This window comes from Ranitomeya variabilis, chromosome 3, assembly GCF_051348905.1.
Source record: "Ranitomeya variabilis isolate aRanVar5 chromosome 3, aRanVar5.hap1, whole genome shotgun sequence".
Taxonomy (NCBI): Eukaryota; Metazoa; Chordata; class Amphibia; order Anura; family Dendrobatidae; genus Ranitomeya; species Ranitomeya variabilis.
Genome location: NC_135234.1, coordinates 357,208,355 through 357,221,342, shown reverse-complemented (window position 1 = coordinate 357,221,342; position 12,988 = coordinate 357,208,355). Strand labels below are relative to the sequence as shown.

The following is a 12,988-nucleotide window of genomic DNA, read 5'->3' as shown; positions in this document are numbered from 1 at the left end:
TTGTGAAAAAATATGATTTTTTATTTTTACGGTTCTGCATTATAAACTTCTGTGAAGCACTTGGTGGGTCAAAGTGCTCACCACACATCTAGATAAGTTCCTTAGGGGGTCTACTTTCCAAAATGGTGTCACTTGTGGGGGGTTTCAATGTTTAGGCACATCAGTGGCTCTCCAAACGCAACATGGCGTCCCATCTCAATTCCAGTAAATTTTGCATTGAAAAGTCAAATGGCGCTCCTTTGCTTCCGAGCTCTGTCATGCGCCCAAACAGTGGTTTACCCCTACATATGGAGTATCAGCGTACTCAGGACAAATTGTATAACATCTTTTGGGGTCCATTTTTTCCTGTTACCCTTGGTAAAATAAAACAAATTGGAGCTGAAGTAAATTTTGTGTGAAAAAAAGTTAAATGTTCATTTTTATTTAAACATTCCAAAAATTCCTGTGAAACACCTGAAGGGTTAATAAACTTTTTGAATGTGGTTTTGAGCACCTTGAGGGGTGCAGTTTTTAGAATGGTGTCACACTTGGGTATTTTCTATCATATAGACCCCTCAAAATTACTTCAAATGAGATGTGGTCCCTAAAAAAAAATGGTGTTGTAAAAATGAGAAATTGCTGGTCAACTTTTAACCCTTATAACTCCCTAACAAAAAAAAATTTTGGTTCCAAAATGGTGCTGATGTAAAGGAGACATGTGGAAAATGTTACTTATTAAGTATTTTGTGTGACATATCACTGTGATTTAATTGCATAAAAATTCAAATTTGGAAAATTGCGAAATTTTCAAAATTTTCGCCAAATTTCCATTTTTTTCACAAATAAACGCAGGTAATATCAAAGAAATTTTACCACTATCATGAAGTACAATATGTCACGAGAAAACAGTGTCAGAATAACCAGGATCCGTTGAAGCGTTCCAGAGTTATAACCTCATAAAGGGACAGTGGTCAGAATTGTAAAAATTGGCCCGGTCCATAACGTGCAAACCACCCTTGGGGGTGAAGGGGTTAATAACACATTAAAACCCCAATACATGGAAGCAGATACAGTGGAAAAGATGGGGACAGTGGAGCACAAAGTGGCAGTGCACTAAACACACATAGGGCTAAAGGTACCCCCCACTGCACAAACATACTGTAAATAGTATAATTTGGCTGACCAACAATAAATATAATGAAATAGGTGTGTAAATATAAATAAAGTCACAAAGAACTGGCCACTACCCGAACATTGCACTGGAGTAGCCGAATAGTACCTGGTATGTGTAGCGGTGAGGGACCCAGAGCCCACCCCGACATGCGTTTCGGAGCCCGAAATGGCTCCTTCCTCAGGGGGCATGGAAAACAGATGCCGTAAGGCACCTATTTATACAACCAAGCCAGAACCCACTGTTGTTGCGTGGCACACCACCAGCAGAAACTGCCAAACACGGCGCCACCGCCGCCATCCGGAACCGGAAACACTCGGGCCCCACGTGATCCAGCATCACATGGCAGCGGAGACACTGGCACCGAAAGACCGCAGGCGGGCGCCTGCGCAACACCAAGCATACAGCTGCCATTAGCATTATGGGCACAACAGTGGGCAACGTAATAAATAGCAGTATAACAATATGCCTAACCGCTCAAAGGGGAATATTAGTCATATGAACAATGGCAACCATATCATTACATAGACAAAACAAACAATGTTACATGTAGAAATCACAGAATATACATTGCAAGTGATATACAGAATACATGTACATGCGTAAACATCACAGGTCAATGCATAAATAAGTATATATGCACTGTATGCGTAATAAAGTATTCAATAGATATCAATAATATATATCCCATGGCAGAGGGAAATTAAAGTAGAAGATATAATATACAGACAACAATACACTATACAAACACTGCGATGAAAAAGATACGCATGTATGATCAAAACATCAATATGTAGTCATAAACATATACAGACACAGTATAGAGAGCAAATATTAACCAAATATCCCCATGAACACGCTACCCACAGCTAAAGAAATATACCCCCCAAAAATCAAAAACAAAACAAAAACAAAAACAATGACCAGCAAAGCAGGTAGATGTATCATTCAGATATATCTTCTATAGTCCAAAATCGTCAATGCATATCGTACACCTACCTAGATAAGAAAAATAAATAAAACATAAGTAAAAACAATGTGCATGCCAACAATGAACTCCACCTTAATGCACAGCGTGGAAGATCGCAAAAAAGGAGCAAACAAAATATTCTCGTTTAAACCATTGGGGTGGATTGTCCGCAGCGTCCAGATCCACCTAGACTCCACCTGCGCTAGACGTTTAGAAAGGTTACCTCTTCTGATATTAATATGCAGTAGATCAATTCCACGTACTCTCAGTAGTGCATCATTACAATGATGAAATTCTCTGAAATGCAAGGTTTTGAGGGTGGATATGTCTGTGCAGGAGGCCGCTGCCCATATCCCCAATACGTGTTCCCGAACACGGACCTTGAGTTGCCGTGTGGTCAACCCAACATAGATTAGACCACACGGACATGTAGCATAATATATCACGTATCGGGAAACACAGGATATACGTTGTCTAATAGTGAATTGTTTTGTGCCGTCAGAGGTAGAGAAAGAGGCACATCTATCAATATTGGGGCAGGCGACACACCGACTGCACGGCACACATCCACCACCCGGCCGCAACGTATCCAGGAATTTAGGTACAGCCTGACCAACATAATGACTACATGTTAACTGATCACGAAGATTTCTAGCACGTCTAAACGCAATTGGAGGATTATCTGGGAGAAATTTTTCAATAATTGGATCAGCCTTCAAGATAGGCCAGGCATTCCTCATAGCTGCACGTAACTTCTCATGTTGGGGGTTATAGGAGGTAACAAATCTTACCATACTATTAGTATTATATTTTTTAGTGGTTTTATTATATAGTAAGTTATTACGGTAGGAGTATTTTGCATGATGGTATGCCTTCTTCACACTCCGACCACTATACCCCCTTGATAGAAACCGCAGTCTCAATTCCTCCGCCCGAACCTCAAAATCGGCATCAGTCGAGCAAATCCGACTAAGGCGGAGGAATTGACCCACTGGAATAGCTTGAATCATGTGGTGAGGATGGCAGGAAAAGGCGTGAAGCAAGGTATTGGTGGCCGTTAGTGTTGAGCATTCCGATACTGCAAGTATCGGGTATCGGCCGATACTTGCTGTATCGGAATTTCCGATACCGAGATCCGATATTTTTGTGATATCGGGTATCGGGTATCGCAACAACATTAATGTAAAAATGTGTAAAAAGAGAATTAAAATAAAAAATATCGCTATACTCACCTGTCCGACGCAGCCGGGACCTCAGCGAGGGAACCGGCAGCGTTGTTTGTTTAAATTTCGCGCTTTTACTTGGTTACGTGAAGTCCCGGCTTGTGATTGGTCAGGGCGGCCATGTTGCCGGGACGCGGACCAATCACAGCAAGCCGTGACGAAATTACGTCACGGCTTGCTGTGATTGGTCCGCGTCCCGGCAACATGGCCGCCATTAACCAATCACAAGCCGTGACGTCACGGGAGGCTGGACATGCGCGTATTTTGAAAAGCGCGCGTGTCCAGCCTCCAGTGACGTCCCGGCAACATGGCCGCCATTAACCAATCACAAGCCGGGACGTCACGGGAGGCTGGACATGCGCGTATTTTGAAAAGCGCGCGTGTCCAGCCTCCCGTGACGTCACGGCTTGTGATTGGTTAATGGCGGCCATGTTGCCGGGACGCGGACCAATCACAGCAAGCCGTGACGTAATTTCGTCACGGCTTGCTGTGATTGGTCCGCGTCCCGGCAACATGGAGCCGTGACCAATCATAAGCCGGGACGTCACTGGAGGCTGGACACGCGCGCTTTTCAAAATACGCGCATGTCCAGCCTCCCGTGACGTCACGGCTTGTGATTGGTTAATGGCGGCCATGTTGCCGGGACTCGGACCAATCACAGCAAGCCGTGACGTAATTTCGTCACGGCTTGCTGTGATTGGTCCGCGTCCCGGCAACATGGCCGCCCTGACCAATCACAAGCCGGGACCTCACGTAACCAAGTAAAAGCGCGAATTTTAAACAAACAACGCTGCCGGTTCCCTCGCTGAGGTCCCGGCTGCGTCGGACAGGTGAGTATAGTGATATTTTTTATTTTAATTCTTTCTTTTACACATTAATATGGTTCCCAGGGCCTGAAGGAGAGTTTCCTCTCCTTCAGACCCTGGGAACCATCAGTAATACCGTCCGATACCTGAGTCCCATTGACTTGTATTGGTATCGGGTATCGGTATCGGATTGGATCCGATACTTTGCCGGTATCGGCCGATACTTTCCGATACCGATACTTTCAAGTATCGGACGGTATCGCTCAACACTAGTGGCCGTCTGTTTACGAAAAATATCGGTCTGAATTAGGCCGGATCCATCCTTATGAATGGTGACATCAAGAAAATCAATTTTCTCTGAATCCCACACCGGGGTCAAACGTATGTTATGATCGTTATCATTCAGGGAAGATACAAATTGTGCAAGGTCGGCGGCGGTGCCCTGCCAGACAAAGAAGATATCGTCGATATAGCGTGTCCATAAAAGGACACGATCCATCGGCCCCTGTTTGTCTGACAGGAAGAGATCCCTCTCCCACAGCCCCAGAAACAGGTTAGTGTAGGATGGCGCGAAAGCTGCACTCATCGCTGTGCCCTGGAGCTGTAGGTAAAAGGATCCCTTAAACACAAAAAAGTTGTGTGTGAGGGTGATTTCCAAAAGCTCCAGGATGAGGTCCCTCATAGGTGCTGGGAGTGTAGATGTGCCAAGAAAAAATCTAACAGCACATAACCCATCACAATGGCTAATATTCGTATAGAGGGACTCAACATCAACTGAAGCCAGAAGAGTATCACCCTCTAAGCGCAGGCCATCGACCTTGCACAAAAGATCCCCAGTATCCTTGAGGAAGGAAGGGAGATTGAGCACTAGGGGTTGAAGATGGTAATCGATCCACTTGTTAACTTGTTCCAGGAAATGTACATTTTCTTTCTTTCAATTAAAGTAGAAGATATAATATACAGACAACAATACACTATACAAACACTGCAATGAAAAAGATACGCATATATGATCAAAACATCAATATGTATACATAAACATATACAGACAAAGTATCCAGAGCAAATATTAACCAAATATCCCCATGAACACGCTACCTACAGCTAAAGCTGCCATGGGATATACAGTATATTATTGATATCTATTAAATACTTTATTACTAGTGTTGAGCATTCCGATACCGCAACTATCGGGTATCGGCCGATACTTGCGGGTATCGGAATTCCAATACCGAGATCCGATACATTTGTGGTATCGGGTATCGGTATCGAAACAACATTAATGTGTAAAATAAAGAATTAAAATAAAAAATATTGCTATACTCACCTCTCCGACGCAGCCTGGACCTCACCGAGGGAACCGGCAGCGTTGTTTGCTTAAAATGCGCGCTTTTACTTCCTTCCGTGACGTCACGGCATGTGATTGGTCGCGTGCCGCCCATGTGGCCACGACGCGACCAATCACAGCAAGCCGTGATGTAATTTTCAGGTCCTCAATGCCTAATTCTTGGCATTCATGATTTTAAAATTACGTTCCGGCTTGTGATTGGTCGCGTCGCTGTCACATGGGCGACGCGACCAATCACAAGCCGTGACGTCACGGGAGGCAGGAGACGCGTGCATTTTTAAAATTACGTCACGGCTTGTGATTGGTTGCGTTCCGCCCATGTGACCGCGACGCGACCAATCACAGGAAGCCGTGACGTAATTTCAGGTCCTGATGCCTATTTCTGCATTCAGGACCTGAAATTACGTCACGGCTTGCTGTGATTGGTCGCGTCGCGGTCACATGGGCGGCACGCAACCAATCACAAGCCGTGACGTAATTTTAAAAATGCGCGTGTCTCCTGCCTCCCGTGACGTCACGGCCTGTGATTGGTCGCGTCGCCCATGTGACCGCGACGCGACCAATCACAAGCCGGAACGTAATTTTAAAATCATGAATGCCTAGAATTAGGCATCCAGGACCTGAAAATTACATCACGGCTTGCTGTGATTGGTCGCGTCGCGGCCACATGGGCGGCACGCGACCAATCACAAGCCGTGACGTCACGGAAGGAAGTAAACGCGCGCATTTTAAGCAAACAACGCTGCCGGTTCCCTCGGTGAGGTCCAGGCTGCGTCGGAGAGGTGAGTATAGCAATATTTTTTTATTTTAATTCTTTATTTTACACATTAATATGGATCCCAGGGCCTGAAGGAGAGTTTCCTCTCCTTCAGACCCTGGGAACCATCAGGATACCGTCCGATACTTGAGTCCCATTGACTTGTATTGGTATCGGGTATCGGTATCGGATTAGATCCGATACTTTGCCAGTATCGGCCGATACTTTCCGATACCGATACTTTCAAGTATCGGACGGTATCGCTCAACACTATTTATTATGCATACAGTGCATATATACTTATTTATGTATTGACCTGTGATGTTTACACATGTACATGTATTCTGTATATCACTTGCAATGTACATTCTGTGATTTCTACATGTAACATTGTTTGTTTTGTCTATGTACTGATATGGTTGCCATTGTGTCATGTCGGATGCTGTTCAGACCAGGTCGTTCGACAGACAGCGGTAATTCCGCTTTTGACCACTATTTGCTCATTGGCGTCGGCTAGATTTTATCTAGCTGTTCCGGGGTTAATTTACCTGATCCTCGGATTGGAAGCTGGGCCATGCCCATTGCCTTTAAATAGCTCTCTTGATCATTGGGTGTCACCGATTATAGCTTCTGTCTTGTGCGTTGTTATCTCGGTCTGGAGTGGAGAGCTGGTTGTTGGAGATTCGTTGCTGGTGGTGTATTTTCCTTTGTCTAATTTACTCCTTCCTATATTTGTATTTATTTTGCCCTGCACATTTATAGTGTATTCCTGAGTGACTGCGGCGTGGTGTATATTTTCCTTTATCCTTGTCTGTGCTAACTGGGTATTGGTGAAGTACCTCTTCACTGGGTGGTGGGCTGAGGTTTTCAGCCTAGGGTTGAAACAGGAGACAGGGCGAGGGTCAAGGCCTGGACATGCACACCATCAGTGTAAACTCCAGGTAGAGGGTCAGTCAGGATTTCCCTAGTCTGAGGGAAATTGCAGGGGCCCGGGTTATTAGCTCTCACTCACCTAGTCTCCCCATGACACATTGTTCACATGACTAATATTCCCCATTGAGCGGTTAGGCATATTGTTATACCGCTATTTACATATTACATTGCCCACTGTTGTGCCCATAATGCTAATGGCGGCTGTATGCTTGGTGTTGCGCAGGCGCCCACCTGCGGTCTGTCGGTGCCAGCGTCTCCGCTGCCATGTGATGCTGGATCACTTGGGGCCCGCGTGTTTCTGGTTCCGGATGGTGGCGGTGGCGCTGTGGTTGGCATTTTTTGCTGGCGGTGCACCGCGCAACAACAGTGGGTTCCGGCTTGATTGTATAAATAAGTGCCTTAAAAGTGATATTTTATGGGATTTACTAACTGCGTTTTTGTGGTGTTTAGCAGATTGGGCAGATGTGCTATCTATTACAATAGCAATAGTCCAGCACACCCCATCCTCAGATTGGGTAATTGGGCTCTCACTCACAATACTGGCAGTTCAGCACACACCCTTCCTATAGAGCAGCTGCGCTGTCACATGCAGAGGGATGGAATCATGATAACAATTTTTTTATTTTGTCTTTTTCTGCTAATATTTTATTGCTTATCATGAAACTATTTTCCGCTCTTAAAGGGAATCTGTCACCAAGTTTTTGCTACCTCATCTAAGAGCAGCATAATACAGGAAAATAACCTCTGATTCAAACAATGTATCACTTAGCTTACTGGGTGCAGCAGTTGCAACAGAATCAGTGTTTTTAGATGTAGCATGTAGTAGAGCTCAGAAAGTTAACTCTACCCACAACACTGCCTTGTTTGTACATTGTCTATTGATAGTGATATGCTTATCAGAGAAGGGGGTGTGGTTGGACCAGGGCTCTCCCAAACTGTAGTCCTGTCAATGATAATTTCCTGGTGATAAAACATTTACTGTATTGAAAAACCAGCGCACAGCCTTATTAATGATACATTCCCAAAATCATTGTCTCAACCCACACCTCATTCTGTCCTCAAATTACATAGAAAAAACCTGTTGACAGATTTTCTTTAAGTTTTTGGCTTTGAAAAGGGCAAATTCCCAGATGGAGTGAACATCTACCAACAAATTATGTTTCTTTGCCCAAGTGTCAACATTGCTTACAGTACTTACCTTGTGCTTCCATGCTGTATCCTCTGTTGATAATTTGTTTGTTTTCTTGTCTATTTTTCCATTTGTATTGCTTTTTTTCTTACCTTTTTTTTATTTAACTAGAGATAGGAGAACTTAATCTTAAATGTTTGGCGTTCGTACCGGTCAGCTAGTGTCCTGTGCTAAACGCTGAACAAGGACTTTCTCCCAAACTCCGTGGCAATGTTTGGAGTTCCAGGGGAAGTCCGGAGAGAGAGGGAGGAGAAAGAGAGAGGGAGAGCGAGATAATTTTTTTCCTGATCTAAACTTCAGGTCTGCATTGTTTTCAATGGGGTTTGTGTTCTAGTTCAAGTTCAAGTTCAGTTCTAGTACCCGAACCGAGCTGTGGAGTAATGGTCGGGTCGGGTACAAGAATCTAAACTTCCACAGGTTTGCTCATTCCTAAATGTAAGATTTTTGTATTAAAATGGGCGGTGTTTTCTCTGTCATGTGATCCTTATGCTGTCCTTGATTGGTTCCATTTCATATTTAGGTATTGTGGGAACTTTTTTCTAAGAATTTTTGTCATAAATCAGCTTATTCAAGCTCAGTAAAAGAGATAAGGGTTACAAAACAATCCATCAGAACAAGCTCACTGACGAATACTCAGGTAATGAGGTCGGCCACCTTTTTCTTATATGTGCAATTTTCCTCCCAAACTGACCAGAATTTGGGTTCATAAAATGGCTATTAACCCCTTCCCGACATGTGACGGAATAGTACGTCACATGTCGGGACCCCCGCTTTGATGTGCGCTCCGGCGGTGAGCGCACATCAAAGTCGCGACATGTCAGCTGTTTTTTACAGCTGACATGTGCGCGCAATAGCGGCGGGTGAAATCGCGATCACCCGCCGTTATTAACTAGTTAAATGCCGCTGTCAAACTCAGACAGCGGCATTTAACTACCGCATCCGGCCGTGCGGCCGGATATGAGCGCATCGCCGACCCCCGTCACATGATCGGAGGTCGGCGATGCTTGTACATTGTAACCATAGAGGTCCTGGAGACCTCTATGGTTACTGATCGCCGGTGGCTGTGAGCGCCCCCCTGTGGTCGGCGCTCACAGCACACCTGCATTTTAGCTACATAACAGCGATCTGATGATCGCTGTTATGTAGCAGAGCCGATTGGGCTGTGCCTGCTTCTAGCCTCCCATGGAGGCTATAGAAGCATGGTAAAAGTTAAAAAAAAAAGTAAAAAAAAAATGTGAAAAAAATAAAAAAAATATAAAAGTTTAAATCACCCCCCTTTCGCCCCAATCAAAATAAATCAATAAAAAAAAACCCCAACCTACACATATTTGGTATCGCCGCGTTCAGAATCGCCCGATCTATCAATAAAAAAAAAGCATTAACCTGATCGCTAAACGGCGTAATGAAAAAAAAAATCGAAACGCCAGATTTACGTTTTTTTGGTCGCCACGACATTGCATTAAAATGCAATAACGGGCGATCAAAAGAACGTATCTGCACCAAAATGCTATCATTAAAAATGCCAGCTCGGCACGCAAAAAATAAGCCCTCACCCGACCCCAGATCACGAAAAATGGAGACGCTACGGGTATCGGAAAATGGCGCAATTTTATTTATTTATTTTTTTGCAAAGTTTGGAATTTTGTTTCACCACTTAGGTAAAAAAGAACCTAGTCATGTTAGGTGTCTATGAACTCGTAGTGACCTGGAGAATCATAATGGCAGGTCAGTTTTAGCATTTAGTGAACCTAGCAAAATAGGCAAGCAAAAAACAAGTGTGGGATTGCACTTTTTTTGCAATTTCACTGCACTTGGAATTTTTTTCCCGTTTTCTAGTACATGACATGGTAAAACCAATGATGTCGTTCAAAAGTACAACTCGTCCCGCAAAAAATAAGCCCTCACATGGCCAAATTGACAGAAAAATAAAAAAGTTATGGCTCTGGGAAGGAGGGGAGCGAAAAACGAAAACGGAAAAACGGAAAAAGCTCCGGGGGTGAAGGGGTTAATGGCGGAGCATTTGACCAAACAACTCCATCAGCTTCCTCCAGTCATAAAAACTGTTCTTGGGAAAGCTTCTTTAAACCTCACATGGGAGACTGATGGACTAGTTTTGTCACATGCTGCTTCATCCTCAGCCATTTTATTGACAGAAGTGTTGATCAGCCTGTGAATAAATATGCACGAATAAGAGAAAGTGGCTAATCCTTTAAAAAAGCTAGATATATTCTGCAATATATCTCTGTGTATAGAGAGCAGCAGCTGTGACCGTGGCCTCGGCACTGACTGACAGCAGGCTCACGTGAACTGTTCCCTTTAACAAATGCTCAAGGAGAAGACATAAACATATGACAGAAAATCTTCCGTGTAAGCGCAGGCCTAACTTGTCTCTTTGTCCTTCTAGGACCACCTTCTGCACCAAGGCACCTGATTTACCTAATGAAGCAAACAACACTGGTTTTAGAATGGAATCCACCTTTGGATACTGGAGGCAGGGGTGATCTCACCTACAACATCTTCTGTGATCGTTGTTCCATCGTCTTTCAGCAGTGTGAGCCTTGTGGGAGCAGCATTGGTTATGTTCCTCAACAGATTGGATTAGTCGAGCGGACCGTTACATTGGTCAACTTGTTGCCTCATATGAATTACACCATCCGAGTGGAGTCCGTAAATGGAGTGTCAGATTTCAGCATGTACACCAAACAGTTTGCCGAAATTAACATCTCCACAAACAATGCAGGTATAGTAAAAATAATATGTTCTACTTAAAATTGCTGTTTGCTAAGGTCCTATACTATTTAATTTCTTCTATAATTGAATAAACCACTTTAAGACTTTGATGTTTGTTAGTTTTATGCAAAAACAAAATGTACTTTGTTGGCACAAATTACCACCTTTTTTACTTTTTTTTTTTTTTTTTTATTTATAATACCAGGCAACCTTCTTTTGATCAGTTGCAGTGAGACTTTGACAGTGACTATTATAGCTCGGCTTAGCTGTCAGCAGCCAGACAATTAAAAAGAAAAGTATTTCAGAATTATGACAAGCGCTTTTGTAGGAGGCAAAAATAAATATTTTATTTTCATGTATTACAATATCTGGTAGAGAAAACAATTTTTGTGTATACCATTCAGTGATTCAGCAATATTCATTTTTACATTCATTAATAAATATAAATGTGACATACATAAATATACTGTATATCCTGTAGCAAAAAAGTATTGAGTATTGAAAACTGGATGCTCTCCCTGGTGCTGTTTCTTTTGCTCACTCCTCCCACTGCCTGTACTAGTATACAAGGGTTAAATACTTTTTCACTTTTCCCTCTTTTCGTACACTGTAGGACAGAAAGATAGAACAGCAGCATTAAGGTACCGTCACATTTAGCGACGCTGCAGCGATCTAGACAACGATGCCGATCACTGCAGCGTCGCTGTGTAGTCGCTGGAGAGCTGTCACACAGACAGCTCTCCAGCGACCAACGATGCCGAAGTCCCCGGGTAACCAGGGTAAACATCGGGTTACTAAGCGCAGGGCCGTGCTTAGTAACCCGATGTTTACCCTGGTTACCAGTGTAAATGTAAAAAAAACCAAACACTACATACTCACATACCGGTGTCTGTCCCCCAGTGCTGTGCTTGTCTGCACTGTGTAAGCGCCGGCCCTAAAGCAGAGCGGTGACGTCACCGCTGTGCTCTGCTTTACGGCCAGCCGGCTCTGACACAGTGCAGGGAAGCTGACGCCGGGGGAAGTGACAGACATCAGAAGGTGAGTATGTAGTGTTTGTTTTTTTTTACATTTACAATGGTAACAAGGGTAAATATCGGGTTACTAAGCGCGGCCCTGCGCTTAGTAACCCGATGTTTACCCTGGTTACCAGTGAAGACATCGCTGAATCCGCGTCACACACACCGATCCAGCGATGTCAGCGGGAGATCCAGCGATGAAATAAGGTGCTGGCCTTCTAGCTCCGACCAACGATGTCAAAGCAGGTTCCTGATCGCTGCTGCGTGTCAAACACAACGATATCGCTATCCAGGACGCTGCAACGTCACGGATCGCTAGCGATATCGTTGTTAAGTTGTTCAGTGTGAAGGTACCTTTACACCCACGCTTGCACCCTTGTGGGGTTTACTGAAAAGCCATCACCTCTTCCTTCAGCTAATTGGCTGAAGTTACAGTATTTAGACTCTCCGTAAAGTTTAAGAAAACCCATGGCCTACCAAATATAATGTGATTTCTCTTGTATCTTCCTTTTGATAAAGGTCATTAATTATCGCTTAGTATGGATTAGCCATTACATATCAACATACCCATAAATTATCAAGAATAATAAAAGTACCAATTACATTTAAAGGGAATCATTCAGCATTTTTTTGCTATCTAATCAGATCTCAGCATGATGTAGGGACAAAGACCCTGATTCCCGGGATATGTCACTTAGTTTTCTGGGTGCAGCAGGTATGATAGAGTCGCAGTTTTCTCTCCTGCAGAGCTGGGATGTTGAGCTGTGTATAACCCGCCCACATCAGAGCTGTGTACATTGTATAGTGACAGAGAGATGCTAATTAGTGCTAGGTTGGACTAGGATGCAAAAGGCAGCTTGAAATAT

The 12,988-nt window shown here is 43.8% G+C and overlaps 1 protein-coding gene across 1 annotated transcript in view; it reads left to right on the top strand.

Annotated features, from left to right (window-relative positions):
* Positions 1 to 12,988, top strand: part of EPHA10 (EPH receptor A10) — a 1,320,108-nt gene that overhangs the window by 520,067 nt on the left and 787,053 nt on the right. The window contains exon 5 of the mRNA XM_077295896.1: positions 10,781 to 11,116. Within this exon, the coding sequence (XP_077152011.1) occupies positions 10,781 to 11,116 (336 nt within the window). The remainder of the gene's footprint in view (positions 1 to 10,780; positions 11,117 to 12,988) is intronic.